At 37.5% G+C, this 20568-nt stretch overlaps 1 protein-coding gene across 20 annotated transcripts in view; it reads left to right on the top strand.

Moving 5' to 3' along the window:
* Positions 1-20568, top strand: part of PBRM1 (polybromo 1) — a 119089-nt gene that overhangs the window by 85615 nt on the left and 12906 nt on the right. For all 20 annotated transcript variants that reach the window (XM_058560716.1, XM_058560707.1, XM_058560670.1 and 17 more), the window contains 6 exons: positions 277-434; positions 1060-1323; positions 6311-6456; positions 8657-8814; positions 19193-19376; positions 19963-20173. In XM_058560716.1, coding sequence (XP_058416699.1) covers positions 277-434; positions 1060-1323; positions 6311-6456; positions 8657-8814; positions 19193-19376; positions 19963-20173 — 1121 coding nt within the window. The remainder of the gene's footprint in view (positions 1-276; positions 435-1059; positions 1324-6310; positions 6457-8656; positions 8815-19192; positions 19377-19962; positions 20174-20568) is intronic.

The raw sequence follows: 20568 nt of genomic DNA, 5'->3' as shown, positions 1-20568 counted from the left end.
TGTGTCTTGACCCTAGCAGAATAGAGCAGGTCTCATCACCTTCCTCATTCTAATATTATACATCTTTTAATATGAAGGGGAAAGGAGCATTTTTTAGGCCTCATTACACTTAATTATTTTAAAGTATTATTTCTTTTAAGATAGTTATATTAAGGAACCATGACCTAAAAAGCAGAATGCTAGGTTAAGGCCATAGCAGAATGGGTAAAGTCTTTGCTCATTTTGCGCACTGTGATTTCTGTTAATGGTAATTTTCTCTCTCTCTTTTTTTTTGAGGTGAAAAATGGTTGTATGGCTGTTGGTTTTATCGGCCAAATGAAACATTCCATCTGGCTACACGAAAATTTCTAGAAAAGGAAGTTTTTAAGAGTGACTATTATAATAAAGTTCCCGTTAATAAAATTCTAGGAAAATGTGTGGTCATGTTTGTCAAGGTAAGAAACTCATTAGTCTCAAAAGCGTAAATCATTCCATGGGAATAAAATTTGCAAACATAGAAAATTCATGTTTATAAAATTAGGTACTCTGTTTTAAACTGTTTGATTTTTTTTTTTTTTTAACTTTTGTCTATGTGGCCATATGTAAAGATTTGGAGAGAAATTAACCTGAACGTGATGGTGAAAGACCATTTGCTGCCTACATTATATAACTGTATGCATTTGGCTTACATTTTTTATATTGCCACACTAGTTTTTAAGGATGACATTTTCTGAAAGATTATTATAAATTGTCAGTGTGGTTTTTAGATAATAAAGTGTACTTTTTGTCTATCTGATACATGTGAGCCCTGCCCAAAGCTTTAAAGAACATTATAGCTATATGAAATAATAATGTATTTTCAAATTGGTAAGCTAAATGGCATGTATTTAATAAGGCTGTTCTATAGCAAGGAAATACTCCTAGATCTCTAGCCATTTGCCATTTGTTGTTAACTGTCAGAAAGTCTTAGCAGTTTATCTTTTGTTTGTTTCCTTGGTTGGTGTCTATTTTTGTTTTTTTTGGTTGATTAGTTTTCATAAAATTCACCTAGCTAATTAATTTTATTCTTATATCCCTCAGGAATACTTTAAATTATGCCCAGAAAACTTTCGAGATGAGGATGTTTTTGTCTGTGAATCACGATATTCTGCCAAAACCAAATCTTTTAAGAAAATTAAATTGTGGACCATGCCCATCAGCTCAGTTAGATTTGTTCCTCGGGACGTGCCCTTGCCTGTGGTCCGAGTGGCCTCTGTATTTGCAAATGCAGATAAAGGGGATGATGAGAAGAACACAGACAACTCAGAGGACAGTCGAACTGAAGACAGCTTTAACTTGGAAAAGGTATGTAGATAATAGCCAGCAGAAAAGAATTTTACATTTCAAATATGTATTCCAGAAAGTAAATGAATAAAGTATTTAAATTCAGAATTAGAAAAAGAGCAACAGTATAAAACCTTAGCCAAACAGAAAGAAGGAAACTATAAAGGAAAAACGGAAATTAATACTTAGAAAACAGAACAGTAGAATTGAAAAGTACAATTTAAAAGTAAATCCAAATATTAATCCTTTGACCAAAGTCCAATGAGATAAACTACTGATTATCCTAATAAAGAAAAAAGAAGAGAATTAAGCTCAGACATACAAAATGAAGACATTTAAAGACTTGTACATTTCTGTTAATAAATTTGAAAACCTGAATAAAGTGAAAAATTTTCTAGGATAATACAAATTACCAAAGTGGAATCAAGAAGAGATGTAACACGTAAGTGGACAACAACATGAAGATTTTTTTTTTCTGCTGAGGAAGATTTGTCCTGAGTTACCATCTGCTGCCAATCTTCCTCTTTTTGTATGTGAGCCACCACCACAGCATGGCTACTGACAGACAAGTGGTGTAGGTCTAAACCGAGACTGCCAGAGGAGAGAGCACCAAACCCACCAGGGCTGGCCCTGAAGAAATTTTTTAAAATGTCAAAGATCTAACCACAAAGAGTACTCAGGTCAGGTAATTCCATAGGTGAATTCTTTTAACCCTTTAGGGACCTGTAATTATAATGCTGTTGACATCATCTCAGAGCATGGAGAACAAAGAAAACTTCCCAGTTTTACAAAGCTGGAATAATCTTGATTCCAAAGCCTGACAAAATAAAAACAACTACAGTTAGTCTCACTTATGAATTTTGATGCAAAAAATACTTGGGGAAAAAAGTATTTTTATAAGTGAAATCAAATTAGTTATTTAAGAACGTGACCAAATAGGAGTTCATTCTAGGAATGCAAGGATTATTCAAAATTAGGAAAATTCATTAATACACTTTATTATATTAATAGATCAAAGGGGAATTATTTGATAAAGTATGGTACCTGTCTTAAGTCTTTACATGGATATTTCCTCAAAGTGATTTTTTTTAAAATTATATTTGTATCTCAAGCCTAAAGCCTGTAAGAGAAATTCCCTTTGAAATTATACACATGACAGAAGTGCTCGCTATACCATTACCATTAGGTAATTTTTTCTGAAAGTAGCCAATATAGGTAGACAAAGAAAAGTAGTAAAAATATTAACAATAAAGGGGCAAGATTATTTTTTTGCAGATAATGAGGGAGACATTAACAGAAATTTTTGAAAACAAAGAATTCAACAAGTAGAAATTTGCAAATCCATATACAAGTCAGTAGCTTTCTTATATAAACACAACAATAATTCATTAGACTTTTGAAAGGAAAATGAAAATGTTGAATACACTTTAGCAACTGTTAGAAAAATTGTGTGGAAGAAAATATCCAATTTACATTAACAACAAAATACATTAAGAAATAAAAGGAATATATGGAACCTGTAGAAAGAGAAACAATCTACTGAAGGACATAAAAGACTTGAATAAATTATTTTGGGAACTTGACAAAATTATTCTAGCTTTTTTTTTTTTTTAAGTTTTTTATTTTTATTTTTTTTATTTATTTATTTTTTATTTTTTAAATTTTATTTATTTAATTTTTTTCCCCAAAGCCCCAGTAGACAGTTGTATGTCATAGCTGCATGTCCTTCTAGTTGCTGTATGTGGGACACGGCCTCAGCATGGCCGGAGAAGCGATGGGTCGGTGTGCTAGCGGGATCCGAACCCGGGCCGCCAGCAGCGGAGCGCGCGCACTTAACCACTAAGCCACGGGGCCGGCCCTATTCTAGCTTTTGTATGAAAGAATAAATATGTGACTGTCACCAGAAAAAGGAGGAAAAAAGTAATTAAGAGTGCTTTGCTCTGCCAGATATTATTACATTTTATAAAACTACATTAAGGACTAGTCAGTGGAAGGAATAGGCTTTTCACAATTAAATCCAGAATATAAAGGTAGTATTTTAAATCAACAGGAGAGGATGGATCAAATGATATCGAAAACACTGGTAGCTATTTGAAAAAGAAAAGAAGAAAGAAAACCCACTTCATATTCCAAAATAAGATATAAATATTAAAAAAAAGAAACAGAGTACTAGTTGCTAACAAGTATATTTATTGTTACTTACTTATCTTTTATTCATTTCTAAGCTTGAAATGGGTCCTTTCTGTGCATGATATAAAACCCAGTAGCCATGAAAGAAAAAAGATGATCATTTTATCAATTTACAGTTGAAAATATCAATTAGTTTAATAAAACACTCTATGGACTATTGCACGAAGAGCTCTTTGAAGTCTGGGAAAAAACTAACGCTAGAAAATTGGACAAAGGACCAAATAGATCATTTATAGAAGGAAGGCAGCCAAAAAACATAAGAAAATGTGTTAATCTAATAGTTTTTTAAATGCCTGACAGAGTAGCAAGAGTTCTCAAGTCTGTTAATACAGGCAGGTTGGTGTGAGTGCACTACCACTTGGTGTGAGTGCACACACACTCATCTCCCATCGGTGGCATTCCCTTTGACCCTGCAGTTTGATGGCAGGGAGTGTGCTCCGACATAGTACTCAAATAGGTACACTGAAGGATTCTCTACAAAGGCTGATGTCAGTGTTTGTAAAAGCAAAAACCCTAGGCTGAACCCAAATGCCCATGAATAGGAATTAAGTTGTCATACATCCATATAATGCAGACTCTGCAGCCAATAAAAGGAATAAAGGACATCTATATGTAGTAACATTGAAAATTTTCCAAGTTATATGGAAAAAAGATGTTAATTAACAGGTTATGAATGGGATGTGGTTCCATTGTTATTCAAAAAAATAAAAATGTATGTTATATATATGAATGTGAAAACAACACAGAAAACTATTTACTAAACTAATGGTTATGTTTGGAGTTGGATCACAGACTTGTTTTTTGGGTTTGTTTTTTTTTGCTGAGGAAGAGTCGCCCTGAGCTGACATCTGTTGCCAGTCTTCCTCTATTTTGTATGTGGGTTGCCATGTAAAAACTAGAAAAAATTGAATTCTTAGTGTCTTAGAAAAAAAAAATATCCATTTTAGTGTCCTAAAAGTGGTAGAAAAGAAAGGGAAAGAACATATTTTTTACATTTTACTGATATGTCTGGGAATCATAGACACATTAATTTTAAAAGAAGAAGAAATATCAATGGAAGCCAGTGTGGAAATTAACTTAGATTTGTTATTATTATTATTAGAATTTATAAGTCCCTACGGTCCTCTCTCTGAGTTACTTTTTTTTGTCTCATATCTTTATTTTAATATTGCATGGCTAAGACAAGTTATTCTAGGAACTTTTTAAAAGAATAACTTTAGAACAGAACCTAAAAGATTTCTAAAAGAAAAAGGTATTCTTAATCTCAGGGGTTACTTACTTTATGGCTTCTATTCCTTCCAAGTGCCCATCACCCGGCATGTATGTGGTTCTTCTCTCATTCTTAAGGATTTTCCAAGATGACCATTTCATTATCACATTTGAAGTCATAAAGATCAAAACATTAAATGATTTGGACATTCTAAAGGAAATTTTTTTTTTTTTTTTTGGTGAGGAAGATTAACCCTGAGCTAACATCTGTTGCCCATCCTCCTCTTTTTTTCCTGAGGGAGATTGGCCCTGGGCTAACATCCGTGCTCATCTTCCTCTACTTTATATGTGGGATGCCTGCTACAGCATGGCTTGATAAGCGGTGCATAGGTCCCTGCCCAGGATCTGAACCTGTGATCCCCGGGCCACCAAAGCAGAGCATGCAAACTTAACTCTTAACTATGCCACCAGGCCGGCCCAGGATTTTTTTTTTTTTTTTTTTAAGTTTGAGGTTTCAGATATTCTCAGACAGGGAGATGCAGGTAGAAAATTTGGGGGTTCTACGCATTTCTGGCCATGCTGAGGCCATGTCCTACATACAGCAACTAGAAGGCTGTGCAACTATGACATACAACTATCTGCTGGTGCTTTGGGGGAAAAAATAAATAAATAAATAAATAAAAATTTATTAAAAAAAGAAAATTTGGGGGTTCTAGAGTTTCCTCAGCTTTTATATGTTTTGGAGTTAATATATTTAAAACAACTAACACTATGCCTGTTACCTGCTACCTTCCCAGTAAATGATATTTATTTCTATCAGTCAAAATTATCTTTTTTTCCTTCTTTTTTTTGCCAAGACTGTAAAACAACGTTTGTTGTTTTACAAATGAATGTTTGTTAAGTGCTTTTCATGAGTCAGGCATTGTTCTATGCTCTTAACATGGATTGTATCATTTAAGCTTCCTACCACCCCATCTGATGGGCACAGTATCTTCATTTTACAGATGAGGAAACTAAGGCATAAGAGGTCAAGTATTTTGCCCAATGTCACAGCAGCTAGTAGGTGACAGACCCTGTAATTTATTCAGGTTTATTCACAGACTATGTGTGTTGATGTTACAGAGGCTATACTATTGCTTTCCATGTTGGAATAAATCAAAATGACAAACATTTTAAATCTGTCAATTGTTAATGTTAAGAAATTGAGAGCTCAGTAACTGTGGTGAAGAGGAAGGCTGTGTAGAATTTGCTTCTTATACTGTATAACAGTGCATGAATGAGGCTGCTTCTAAATGCTGATAAGTCTTCTTCAGTGTTTTTTTGCTAAAGGCTATGGGAATGGGGAACGAGGGAGAAGGGCATAAAAGCATCTTGGAGTAAAATTATTTTATGAAAATTAACTAGAAATTTAAAATAGGTACAGTGTTTGATAAGACTAGTTTGACTTCAGTAACCTAATCTTTTGGTCTCCTGTCTTCATCAAAGCTTCTATTTATCGTTATTTTTTCTTTTAAGTTAATAGGAAGGAAAGTCTGCTTTCCTTTCTTACCGTCTCTGTCTACTCCTTGATTGTCAGCTGCCTATCTTCAACCAGTTTTCTTTACCACAGGAGAAAGAAGATGTCCCTGTGGAAATGTCGAACGGTGAACCAGGTTGCCACTACTTCGAGCAGCTCCGTTATAATGACATGTGGCTGAAGGTTGGCGACTGTGTCTTCATCAAGTCCCATGGCCTGGTGCGCCCTCGCGTGGGCAGGTGAGTGTTACTGAAGTGGGGAGGATGAGGTTGGGTCTGAGAGATTTGGAGCCAGTAGAAATTCATCAGTCTTTAGAATGAAGAGAAAAGTCCCTCCTCTGGCAACTTCTCCAGCTTCCTCTCACACCATAGTTCTGCTTTCGCCTCTAGCCACACTTCTTTAAATTCCTCCCTTGAACTCTTTTTTTTCCTTCTGTTACCATTTACTGAACTCTCAACCCAGAAATCTCCCTGCCCACTTCATATGGTGAACTCCTTTAGCTTAAATTTGAAATGGCACTTCCTTAAGGAAGCCTTTTCTGTCCCCTCTAGACTAGGTTAGGTCTCCCTGTTACACACTCTCAGAGCACCATATATGTCATTCTCCTCAGAGCACATATCGTGTTATATTATTGTAAGGTTTCCATACCAGACTGCAAATGCCCTGAGAGAAGGGACCCTCTCTTTTTGCTCCTTTGTATCCCCTGCTCCGGGCATAGTGCATGAAACATAGTAAAGGCTCAGCTATTTGATGAAAAAGTAAATGAATGAAAGTATGGTTGGATGGCATAAAACAGCAGTGAAGGAGTCAGGTACAAGGCTGGGCAGTAGAAGATAGTGGTTAAGAACAGTAGTTGATTCCAAGAGATCTTGGTAAGTCCCAGCCCTGCTAGTTTCATGTCCTTAGGCAAATGATTTACCTCTCTGAGCTTCAGTTTTCTCATTGTATTTGTTCATCATTCAGGGGTCATTTATTACACACCTACTATTTGCCAGGCTCTGAGGATACATTAGTGAATAAAACAAATATCCTTAGTCCCATGTATCTTTGTTCTCGTGGGAAGAACAAACAATAAACATCATGAATAAGTAAAGTGTATAGTACATTAGATCGTGATATGTGCTGTGGAAAAAATAGAGCCAGGGTATAGGGAATCGGGAGTGCCATGGTCAAAATGGAGAGGTGCAGAGCTTTAGGGTGGTGTGTATAGGCTTCACTAAGAGCTGACAGTTGAGCCAACACTTGAAGAAACTGAGCGAGTGAGTAATGTGAATATCCAAGGAGAAAGGTTTTCAGGGAGAGAGAACAGCCAGTATAAAGGCCTGAGAGAGAAGTATGGCTGGCCTCTTCATATCAGCAGTTTGTTAAAGGGGGAGTAAGCAATGCATGAGTTAGGTAGGAGATGAGGGCCAGAGGATATAGTGCAAATCATGTGGGCCTCAGAGACCATTGTAGGGACTTGAGCTTTTACTGAATTAAATGGAATACCACATACATGACATCTGACTTAGGTCTTAGCAGGATTGCTCTGGCTACTGGTTGTTGAGAATAGACTGTAGAGGGTCAAAGGTAGAAACAAGAAGATCTGCTGGAGGCTGTTGCAGTAATCCAGACAAGAGTGATGGTGGCTCAGGCCAGTAGTTGGATCCTATTTTGCAAAGGAGTCAGATCCTATTTTGAAAGGTAAAGTTAATAGGATTCCTGGTAAATGGGATGTGGGGTCAAGAGAGAGAGAGGAGTCAAGGGTAACCCCTGCATATTGACCTGAGGAACTAGAAGGGTGGAGTTACCATTAACTGAGATGAGGATGCTGCTGCATGTCAGGAACCATGAGACTATGGGGATAATAACAAGACCACCTTTATGGAGTGGTTGTGAGGAATGGTACAGTATCTGGCACACAGCAGTCAGATGTTAATTTTTATTTTTTTCTAGGGCGATGGTGTCTGGCTTTCATCAGATTCTCAAGGGGTGAAGGGGTATTAGATCTTGACCTGCAAAAAGGTCAAACCATTGCCTAAAAGGAATATCTGCCACTCATGTGATCTGACCCCGAATATTGATGGTTTGTGTGTTTATTCAGCTCACAAGTCCAATGACAGATGCTTAGTTCTGTTTTCATCATGAGCATCTCAGGAAGAAAACCTGAGAGACAGCTAAAATTATTAAGTTATATGCCTTGGTATTATGTTAAAATATATTTTTCCCTCAGATGAATAGCCAAATGTTCATTTCTCTTTTTCCAAGTATCTTCTCATGTGCTTAAGGGGGAAAAAAATCCAAGGAAATTGTCTTATTATCAAAACAGCCAATGAAACTCCTCTAAATAATACATATAATTAAGTTTTTGGTTAATGGAATTTTTGTTAGATTAATCCTTCAAGAATGAACCCATCAGAATTCTATTTTAATGGAATTTCTCTGTTTTTTCCCCCTAAGAATTGAAAAGGTATGGGTCCGAGATGGAGCCGCATATTTTTATGGCCCCATCTTCATTCACCCAGAAGAGACGGAACATGAGCCCACAAAAATGTTCTACAAAAAAGAAGTGTTTCTGAGTAATCTGGAGGAAACCTGCCCCATGACATGTATTCTGGGTAGGTATTGATGCCTTTTCATTTAATCACATTTATTCCACAACAATTGATTGAATACTTCTTCTGTGCTAGGCACTGTTCTAGGTGCTAGGTATATAGCAATATAGAAACCAAAGTCTCTGTTCTCTTAGAGACACGAAGCAGAGGCTGGCGAGTTAGTAAATAAATTGAAATTAAATATATAGAACATCAGGTATATGATCAGCCTATAATTAGGCTATGAATGAGAAGAAAGCAGAGGAAGAGGATAGAGAGTAATGTTGAGGGGAGGTCCTGTTTTAGGTAATGTGGTCAGCAAAAGCCTCTCTGATAGGTGACATGTGAGTAGAGCCCTGAAGGAAGTGAAGAAGAAAATCATTCAGATATCTGAGATTTAGACACAGTAAACACCAAATACAGAGACCTTAAGGCAGAGAGTATCTTGGGCATGTTTGAGACGCAATAAGAAAGCTGGGTTCCTGGAGCAGGGCAGGGGTGTGTGTTAGGGAATGAGCCCTCTGAGGTGGCTGGGCACCCAGTCATGGTCGGTCTTATAGATAGTGCAGAGATTGAGTTTGGAGCAGATAGAAAGTCCTGCGAGGAGTCTGAGCAGAGAGGCGATGTGAGCCAACATACACATTAGAGGAATCACTGTGGCTGCAGTTTGGAAAATATGTTTTAAGGGCCGGCCCCGTGGCTTAGCAGTTAAGTGCGCGCGCTCTGCTGCTAGCGGCCCAGGTTCAGATCCCGGGGCACACCGACACACCGCTTCTCCGGCCACGCTGAGGCCGCGTCCCACATACAGCAACTAGAAGGATGTGCAGCTATGACATACAACTATCTACTGGGGCTTTGGGGGAAAAAATAAATAAATAAAAATTATTAAAAAAAAAAAAAGAAAGAAAATATGTTTTAAGAATAAGGTAGATTGGGGCCGGCCCCGTGGCTTAGTGGTTAAGTGCGTGCGCTCCGCTGCTGGTGGCCCGGGTTTGGATCCTGGGCGTGCACCAACGCACCGCTTCTCTGGCCATGCTGAGGCCGTGTCCCACGTACAGTAACTAGAAGGATGTGCAGCTATGACATACAACTATTTACTGGGGCTTTGGGGGAAAATAAATAAATAGAATTAAAAAAAAAAAACTAATTTTAAAAAGAATAAGGTAGGAAGCAAGGAGAACAATTAAGAGACTCCTACAGTCTCTATTGAACTCTTAACCCTAGTAATGTTATTATCCCTGTTCCAGAAATGTGAAGGACTGATGTTTTGGTTTCTATTTAGTCAATCCTACTGAGTATTCACAGTGGCATTCTGCTTCTCAGATCTAGTTATGTGCATCATATGCTATCATCATTTTCAGCTATTGTATTTCTTCTGGCCTTGAGTTAACACTACAGCTTACTTACACCAGCTACTCATTACATCTTTTGGAATGGTTTTCCAAAAGTTTACTAGTCATAGGCTTTATATTGATTACATATGGTTATAAAGAAGAAGAAGCCACCATGCTTACGACCAAAAGGAAATTTGCAAATTAAAAAGTATTTTACACTTAGATTTTGTTTGATCACTTTAATATTTACCTAGACTGTTTTTGGTGTTTTGAATTTTTTCACAATTGGATATGGTAAAAATGTCTGAATGGCCGATAATTCAACATATTTTCCTCTTCTCTCCCTGGGGAGAGGGAACAAAGGCTAGTGAAATTATTAAATCCTTCTTGAGTTGTGCAGCAGCGAATGCCTTCGTTTTAACTTGTGATCCAGACTAAAGCAGTGCCCTAGCCTTACTCCTAGTAAGGGTAAACCCAGCCAGGAGACTCAAAGGGAGCATAACAAAGGTGAGACTGAAGTCTCCTTTATTCACAGCAAGCATATCTTTTATTTTTACTTATTTTCTTAGTGGTTGCCCTGGGGATTACATCTTCAATTTATGACAATATAGTTTGAATTAATACTAACTTAGCTTCAATAGTATACAAAAATTGCTCCTCTACAGTACCATCCCTCCACCTTTGTTATTGTCAGAAATTACATTTTATACTTTGTGTGCCCGTTAATATAGATTTATAATTATTGTTGTATGCATTTGTCTTTATAATCATATAGGAGGAAAAAAGAAGAGTTACAAACCAAAAATATAATATTGGCTTTTATGTTTACCTATGTAGTTACCTTTACTGGTGTTTTTTTGTTTATCTGAATGGTTTCAAGTTATTGTCTAATGTCTTCATTTCAGCCTGAAGGACTCCCTTTAGTATTTCTTGTAGAGCAGGTCTGCTAACAACAGACTTCCTCATCTTTTGTTTATCTGGAAGTATCTTGATTCCTCCTTCATTTTTGAAGGATACTTTTGCTGGGTATAGAATTCTCCACTGACAGTTTTTTCTTTCATGTCTTTAATCAAATTTGGGAAGTTTTTGGCCACTATTTTTTTCAAATATTCTTTCTGCCCGTTTCTCTTTCTCTTCTCTTTCCAGGACTCACATTATGCCTATGTTGAAATGCTTAATGGTTTGTCACAAGTCTCTTAGACTCTGTTCATTTTCTTTATTCTTTTTTTCTTTCTGTTCCTCAGACTGATAATTTCAATTGACTTGTCTTCAAGTTTACTGATTCTTCTGCCTGTTCAAATCTTCCATTGAACCCGTCATGAATTTTTCATTTCAGTTATTGTATTTTTCAGTTCCAGAATTTCTATTTAGTGTTTACAGTTTCTGTCTCTTTATTGATATTCTCTATTTGATGACACATCATTCTAGTTTCCTTTAGTTCTTTCTCCATGGTTTCCTTTAGCTCTTTGAGCCTATTTAAGACAATTGATTTAAAGTCTTTGGTAAGTCCAATATCTGGACTTCCTCAGGGACAGTTCTGTTCACTTCTTTTTATCCTGTGAATGGGCCATACTTTCCTGTTTCTTTACATGCCTCATAGTTTTTTGTTGAAAACTGGACATTTTTAATATTATAGTGTAATAACTCTGGAAATCAGATTCTCCTCCCTCCTCAGGCCTTGTTGTTACTGCTTATCATGGGCTGCAGTTGCAATAAACAACTAGTGACTTTTCTAGACTGTTTTTTAAAGACTGTGTTTTTTGTCATGTGTGATCACTGAAGTCTCTGTTCTGCTAGATTAGTGATCAGCTAATGATTTACCAGAGGTTTTCTTAAATGGTTGGATCCAAAAAAACGAAGAATTCCCAGTATTTGAAACCAGATGCCATGTCTATGTTAGAGTACACCTTCAACATTCAGCCCAGAAGTTTACAACTCTCCCTTTGCCTTCACTTCCTGCTTGTACAGGGCTTGACAGTCAGCCAAAGGTGAGAGCTTAGGGCCTTCCCAAGTCTTTTCTGAGCATGCACCCTGCCCATGGCATGTGCATGGCTTAGGAATATGTAGATGCTTTTCAAAACTTATTCCCAAAAGCATCTCACCCCCCAGCTTTTTTTCCCATACTTTTCAGCATGTCTGCTGTTTGCCTCAGCTGATATCCTTTACCCCAGCTGGCAGCAGCTGATTCATTTACCTTTAAATGTTTTCAACAAAAGTACTATAGCCTTTTCCCTGCCCTGAGAGAATTTCAAGTTAGGCAAAATAAAGACAAGCCCTTTGCATTAGTCCTTCAGGAAGCCACCCTACAGGTCAAAACAGACAACCACAATTCTTTGAGAACAAAGACTGCTCTGCTCCTTCCAGCACCAGAAACTCACACCAAAAATGTGAGCTGCCATCTCAAGACTGCCACTGAGCCAGAAAGGAGGGGAATGGGGCAAGGGTAAATTAGAATGCCTCAAAGCTCTCCTGCCAAATGTTAGTCACTTGTTTTCTTGATTAAGCATTTACTTGGTTGCTGTAAACCTTTGGCTCTTTTCCAGAGTTCTCATAATGTTAATTCTGACAGTTTTTGCTAGCTTTTTTCAGTGTTTCTGTGAAGGAATGATCCTTGGATCTCCCTACTCCATCATTTTCACTGACATCGTTTGGAGTAATTCTTTTTTAAAGGTGCCTATCAGAATTTGTTGCGTTCTGGGGCCAGCCCTGTGGCACAAGCGGTTAAGTGCATGCACTCCGCTGCGGCGGCCCGGCGTTCGCCGGTTCGGATCCCGGGCGCATACCGACGCACTGCTTGGCAAGCCATGCTGTGGCGGCATCCCATATAAAGTGGAGGAAGATGGGCACGGATGTTAGCCCAGGGCCAGTCTTCCTCAGCAAAAAAAAAGGAGGAGGATTGGCAGATGTTAGCATAGGGCTGATCTCCTCACAAAAAAAAAAAAAAAAAGAATTTGTTGCATTCTGTTGCATCTTATAAACTAGTTTTTATATCCAAGATCTCATTTATTTCTTGCCATGACCGTGCATGAAAGATGCTGATAGTCTCAGAAAGGTGACGGTACTCTCCAGGAAATGGGCCAGAACTAAAACTTAGGTCTTCTTGCTTCTACTCCTGAACTGGTGTTTGGATTATTGGTTGGTTTACAGCCAACTGGGACATTTTTTAGAGTGAAAGGAGGTGCCAGTAATATCAGGCGGGACAACAGGCATACAGTGAGATGTATGGTTACTTCATCTTGAGATAACCCCAAAAGAAAATGCATCCAGTGGTCACAAAATAGGATTTCAGCCCCGCCTGTGGATTTCAGTACCTACCCCCACTCCCACCCCTAAGAAAAAGAGATTTTGTTACATTGTATATTGACTTTTTCTTACATTTTATATTACAAGGTGGCAGATTTGTTTGTTTGTTTGTTTGTTTGTGTGTGTGTGTGTGAGGAAGATCAGCCCTAAGCTAACATCCAATGCCAATCCTCCTCTTTTTGCTGAGGAAGATTGGCCCTTGGCTAACATCCATGCCCATCTTCCTCTACTTTATATGGGACTCCACCACAGCATAACTTGATAAGGGGTGCATCGGTGCGCGCCCAGGATCCAAACCCTGGGCCACTGAAGCAGAGCGTGCGCACTTAACCACTATGCCACCTGGCCAGCCCCGAAGCAGATTTTTTTAAAAAACTAATTTGTTTCTTTAGAGAGTAATAATTTAAAGGGTTTAATTTTAAACTTTAGAGGATTTATAATTTTATCTTGTTAACTATACACACTGTTGAATGTAAATCTCATTTTTATCTCTCTGAAACAAAAGTTTTAAAGATAATTAGGTAAGGTGTAATTTTTCATCATCTGTGATATAGACCTGGTGGGCCTATTTCACTTCAGAGACTATTCTGTTTTTCTAGCTATTGTACATATGTTCTTTGTTGAATTCTAAGAGTTGTCTTCAGTAACTTAAGTAGTAATCAAATGGCCACAGAGAAGTTGCTTTTGGGAATGAACACAGCCGCACCTGGCAGAGAGTGCCTCTACCCTTAGGCACTTGGATGATAAAATTTCCAAGAACCTGGGCTCCTGAAACATGCCAGTTCCTAATTTATTTACAGGTTCTGTTTTCTTCATAGATTTTTTTTTTAATGCTCCATTAATTGAAAAACTGTTCTTAGTAAGGCACGAAAAATAAAAGGTTTTTAAAGATTAGAAAGGAAAAATAAAAGGATCCATTTTTGTAAAGACATTATTAGGTACCTAGAAAATCCAAGAGATATTCAGATAAACTATTAGAATTAATAAACGAAAATAACAAGACCATTTATGTTTGTTTATCATCAGTGAGCAACTAGAAAATTAAATTTTAGGGCCAGCCCCAGTGGCCTAGTGGTTAAGTTTGGCATGCTTCACTTTGGCATCCCAGGTTCAGTTCCCAAGCGCAGACCTATACCACTTGTCAATGGCCATGCTTTGGCTGCGGCTCAAGTACAAAATAGAAGAAGATTGGCAACAGATGTTAGCTCAGGGTGAAAAAAAAGAAGAAAAATTACATTTTAAAAGTATGCCATTTATGTTAAATACCTACTAATAAATCTTTAAAAAGATGTATAAGACTCCTACACACACACACCAAAAAAAAAAAAACTGTAAGAAAATTATCAAGAGAAATTAAAGAAGACCCAAATAAATGATCTATCATGTGTATAGCTGAAAGACTCAGTACTATAAAGATGTCGATTCTCCCCAAATTGTATAGATTCATTGCATTTCCAGTCAAAATCTAGCAGGTTTTATGGGCCGGCCCTGTGGCTTAGCGGTTAAGTGCATGCGCTCCGCTGCTGGCGGCCCAGGTTCGGATCCCGGGTGCACACCGACGCACCGCTTCTCCGGCCATGCTGAGGCCGCGTCCCACATACAGCAACTAGAAGGATGTGCAACTATGACATACAGCTATCTACTGTTGCTTTGGGGGGAAAAAAAAAACGAGGAGGATTGGCAATAGATGTTAGCTCAGAGCCGGTCTTCCTCAGCGAAAAGAGGAGGATTGGCATGGATGTTAGCTCGGGGCTGATCTTCCTCACACACACACACAAAAAATCTAGCAGGCTTTTATAAATTTTTTATGCTTTATTAAATGAAGCTTCCTGAACGTTTCTTTTCCGTATCTCTTGAGGGCCTGGTAGGAACCCCAAGTCAGGGCACAGAGATACCACATCCATTCCAGGGCCACTAGTCATTTTTACTCTTTAGCTGTGAGCAGAATTTTTGCCCTTTCCAAATGTCTATCTTTCCTTCTATCAAAAATGGAAAATAGTAACTATCCCTTCTCTGAATTGAAAAGCCTTTGGATTATGTAAGTAAAGTGCTATGTAAGTCCAAGGCAGTGATAATAATTAGCTATTTTAAGCTTCTAAAGTGTTTCTGACCTGTTTTTACATGTTTTATGTGTAAATGTTTAATAAGTTATTAGCTAAGAACACTCCTGTTAAAGTCGAGAGCAAAATAGTTATTTCCTTTTCTGGAGCTACTAGTCAGTGCAGTTAGAAGTAAGAAACAGAAATCTAAAATAAGAAAATTAAGGAGATGAAAATTCAAGGAGAATCACCTAAGAAACCCTGGCACATAATAAGAGAAGTAGGATGGTTGAGTATAAAATTAATAAAAAATCAATTGCCTTGAAAGATTCAGTAATAATAAAAAGATAAAATAGTTTGGGATAAATTTAACAAGATATATGCCACGTCTATATAAAGAAAGTTTTTAGGGGCCGGCCCGGGGGCACAAGTGGTTAGGTGTGCACGCTCTGCTGTGGCTGCCTGGGGTCCGCTGGTTCGGATCCCGGGCGCACACCAACACACCACTTGTTAAGCCATGCTGTGGCAGCATCCCATATAACGTAGAGGAAGGTGGGCACGGATGTTAGCCCAGGGCCAGTCTTCCTCAGCAAAAAAGAGGAGGATTGGCGTTGAATGTTAGCTCAGGGCTGGTCTTCCTCACAAAAAAAAACAAAGGAAAAAAAATAGTTTTTAAATGCTTGTTTTAATGCATTTAAAAAAGAATTTTTGAACAAGTTGAAAAGCATACCATGTCCTTAAAAAAGAAGTCTCAACATCACAGAGATGTCCATTCTCCCTAAATTAGTCTTTAATGTGATCCCGATAGATAAACCAATGGGAATTTTGTGAAAAAGTTGGGACTAAATAAACTAATTTTAAAAATCATCTTATGGGGCCAGCCCAGTGGCACAGCGGTTAAGTGTGCGCACTCTGCTTCGGCTGCCCAGGGTTTGCAGGTTCGGATCCCAGGCATGCACCAACACACTGCTTGTCAAGCCATGCTGTGGCAGCGTCCCATATAAAGTAGAGGAAGATGGGCACGGATGTTAGCCTAGGGCCAGTCCTCCTCAGCAAAAAGAGGAGGATTGGCATCGGATGTTAGCTCAGGGCTAGTCTTCCTCACAAAAAAAAGAAAAATAAATCATGTTAAAAAAAGAAAATTCATAACAAAGGGGGATCTATCCTGGCCATATATTAAAACATTATAACACTATAATAATTAAAATTATTTATATGATATAAAAGTAAACAAATTATTTGGAGAAAATAGAAAGTTTTACAGTAGACCCAAATATAATTTAATTTTTGATAAAGGTGGCATCCCAGGTAAGTAGGAAAAGATGGATTTTTCTCTAAGTGGTTTTTGGAAACTGGATAGTCATTTGGAAAAATAAAGTTATATCCATTCCTCATATCAACTTCAGAATAAGTTCCCAGATGAATTGCAGGTGAACATAAAATGAAGGAGCAAAGACACCAAACGAAATCATGGGAAAGAAATTTTGATAACCTTTGACATAAAACCCAGAACCCGTACAAGAAAAGATTGGTAAATTCAACTGTGTAAAAGTTGAAAATGTTTGCATAACCAAAACTGACAGAAGCAAAGACAAATGACAACTTTGGGAAGATATTTACAGTGTATATCATAGACAAAGATCAAATTTCCCTTATATATGAAGAGCTCCTGTAAAACGATTGGAAAAGATCAACATCCAACAGAACAATAGGCAAAGGATAAACGAGAGTCGAAAGAAGTTACCAGTGGCTCTTAAATGAAAATATGCCCAACCTCAGCCATTAGAGAAATACAAATTAAAATTACCCAGATGCTCCTTTTTTTTCAATTACCTATCAAATTGTCCAAGATTCAGAAGTTTGTTACTAGTTGACAAGAACATAAGGAAGTGACATTCACCCACTTTGTGGTGTTTGTAAATTAGCACAACCTCTATAGAAGGTAATTTGATAATACCTATAAAAATTAAAATGTACATACCCTTTGACCCAGCTTTTGTACTTCTGGCGATTTATACCTCAGACGTATTTACCCATGTGCAAATAAATATATGTCTTAAATTATTTATATCAGTGTTGTTTTGCTTCAGTGGGAGAGCAAAAATTTGGAAAAATCCTAGATAGCCATCAATAGGGAACTAGGTTCAGTAAATAGAGTATATTAATCTCAGCAGTGATCCTCAAGATATGTTATTTTGCAGCAAAATTTAGGTGTAAAACAATATAAGTATTATGCTATCATTTGTAAGTTTTTTTTATTGTGGTAAACATAAAATGCAACATTTTAACCATTTTGAATTCAGTCCATTGACAATATTGTGCAACTATCACCACTATCCATTTTTAGAACTTTTCATCCTCCGGAATGGAAATTCTGTACCCATTAAGCAATAACTACCTGTTTCCCCCCTCACAGCCTCTGGTAATATCTGTTCTACTTTTCTGCCTCTGAATTTTGCCTATTCTAGGTACCTCATATAAGTGGAATCATGCAAGGTTTGTCCTTTTGTGTCTGGCTTATTTTACTTCGTATAATGTTCTCAAGGTTCATCCATGGTGTAGCATGTATCAGAATTTTATTTCTTTTTCAGAGTGAATAATATTCCATTGTATGCATATATAACATTTTGTTTATTCATTCCTCTGTTGGTGGACATTTCAGTGGTTTCTGCCCTTTGGCTATTGTGAAGAATGCTGCAGTGAACATTGGTGTACAAGTGTCTTTTTGAGTCCCTGCTTTCAGTTCTTTTGGATATTTTCCTAGCATTAGAATTGCTGGATCATATAGGAACTCTGTTTAACTTTTTGAGAAACTGCCAAACTGTTTCCACAGCAGCTGTACCATTTTACATTCTTACCAGCAGTGTACCAGGGTTCCAATTTCTCCATATCCTTGCCAATACTTATTTTCCATTTTGGTTTTTTTAATGTAATAGCTATTCTAATGGGTATGAAGTAGTATTTCATTGCGGTTTTGATTTGCATTTTCCTAATGATTAATGATGTTGAACATCTTTTCATGTGTTTATTGGCCGGTTGTGTATCTTCTTTGGAGAAATGTCTATTCAGATCCTTTGCCTATTTTTTAATTGAGTTATTTGTCTTGTAATTGTTGAGTTGTAGGAGTTGTTTGTATATTCTGGATACCAATCTCTTACCAGAGATATGATTTGCAAATATTTTCTCCTATTCTATGGGTTGTCTTTTCACTTTCTTGATAGTATCCTTTGAAGCAGGAAAGTTTTTAATTTTGATGAAGTCCAGTTTATCTTTCTTTGGTTGCTTGTGATTTTGATGTCACATCTGTGAAACCGTGTATAAACTATAAACCATTTATAGTTGTAGCTCTTAGGTTTAGATCTTTGATCCGTTTTGAGTTAATTTTCGTAAATGGTATGAGGTAGGGTTCTAACTCCATTTTTTTGCATGTGGAAATCCAGTTGTTCCAGCACTATCCATCGAAGAGACTAGTATTTTCCCACTGAATTATCTTGGCACCCTTGTTGAAAACCACTTGCCCACAAAAACCCAATTGTATGGGTTTATTTCTAGACTTTCAGTTCTATTCCGTTGATCTACATGTGTATCTTCATGTGTGTGTATACCCTTTAAATCTTCTGACTTTAGAATCATTTGAATATATTAATTCAAAAAAATTTAAAATAATTGTTAGCTATGACCACAATTTACTTCTTAATTTAATTTCTCTCCAATTTGCTCTTTCAGGAAAGTGTGCTGTGTTGTCATTCAAGGACTTCCTCTCCTGCAGGCCAACTGAAATACCAGAAAATGACATTCTGCTTTGTGAGAGCCGCTACAATGAGAGTGATAAGCAGATGAAAAAATTCAAGGGACTGAAGAGGTTTTCACTGTCTGCTAAAGTGGTAGATGATGAAATTTATTACTTCAGGTAAAGCTTGAAAAGCTAAGGAAGAAAGAGCACTTAAGCTCTTAATAGTAACACTAATATCAAAATAGTGTAGTCCAGGGTGTTTTTTTGTTTGTTTTTTTATTAGGTCTTAAACTAGAGCAGAATACATTTCAAATAGAAAATATTAATTAATTCAGTTAAAGATTAAAGGAAAATCATCATAATCTGCTGAGATATGGTAACTACTCTAATGGTGCCATTGGCATAGACTCCAGTAATTGTAACGTGGAGGCAGAAATCCTTGGTTCTGGTTCATAGCCTGTCTGTCAAGAGATTGCACAGATGCACAGATTAGGGAAATTCTGCCTATATATAGGCAACTAGATCCCAACTTTGGACCCAGTGCTTTTGTCTTTATTCAGCAGAATCCTTTAAAAACAAGCATCTGTAAGTAGGTATGACTTTATAAATACACATTTAAGTTCTTTCCCTTGCTGACTTAGAGTGTACATTGCACATGGCAGGAAGTCATTTCTAGATATTAAGGCAGAACGTTGCTTTCTGACCAGTCTTGGAGTAGAGTTAGGGGATTTTATTTTAATTTTTTTTATGTCACTTCTTTTAGAAAACCAATTGTTCCTCAGAAGGAGCCATCACCTTTGTTGGAAAAGAAGATCCAGTTGCTAGAAGCTAAATTTGCTGAGTTGGAAGGTGGAGATGATGATATCGAAGAGATGGGAGAAGAGGATAGTGAGGTCATTGAGCCTCCTTCTCTACCTCAACTTCAGACTCCCCTGGCCAGTGAGCTGGATCTCATGCCCTACACACCCCCACAGGTGAAGGTGACAAGTTCCTGTTACTTGTCTTATTCCCAGCATTGGTTTGCAGCAGACTCAAACCAGAGTAAGGAGGCATCCAGCCCTATGTGTGTGAGCTTCAGCCTAGAATTCTGTAGGAAGATGTTTTTTTCTTTCTTGATGCCATTAATAAGTTAAAATTTAATATCTTCTTTCAAATTTCATAGATAGCTGTTTTTGTTTTTGTTTTTGTTTTGTGAGGAGGACTAGCCCTGAGCTAACATCCAGTGCCAGTCCTCCCCTTTTTTTCTTGAGGAAGATTGGCCCTGAGCTAACACCCGTGCCCATCTTCCTCTGTTTTGTATGGGACGCCGCCACAGCATGGCTTGACAAGCGGTGCGTCAGTGCACACCTGGGACCCAAACCTGCGAACC

The sequence above is a fragment of the Diceros bicornis genome, chromosome 2 (genome assembly GCF_020826845.1).
Source record: "Diceros bicornis minor isolate mBicDic1 chromosome 2, mDicBic1.mat.cur, whole genome shotgun sequence".
Classification (NCBI taxonomy): Eukaryota; Metazoa; Chordata; class Mammalia; order Perissodactyla; family Rhinocerotidae; genus Diceros; species Diceros bicornis.
The sequence above is the reverse complement of the archived record's forward strand: the minus strand, read 5'-3'. Positions and strand labels throughout refer to the sequence as shown.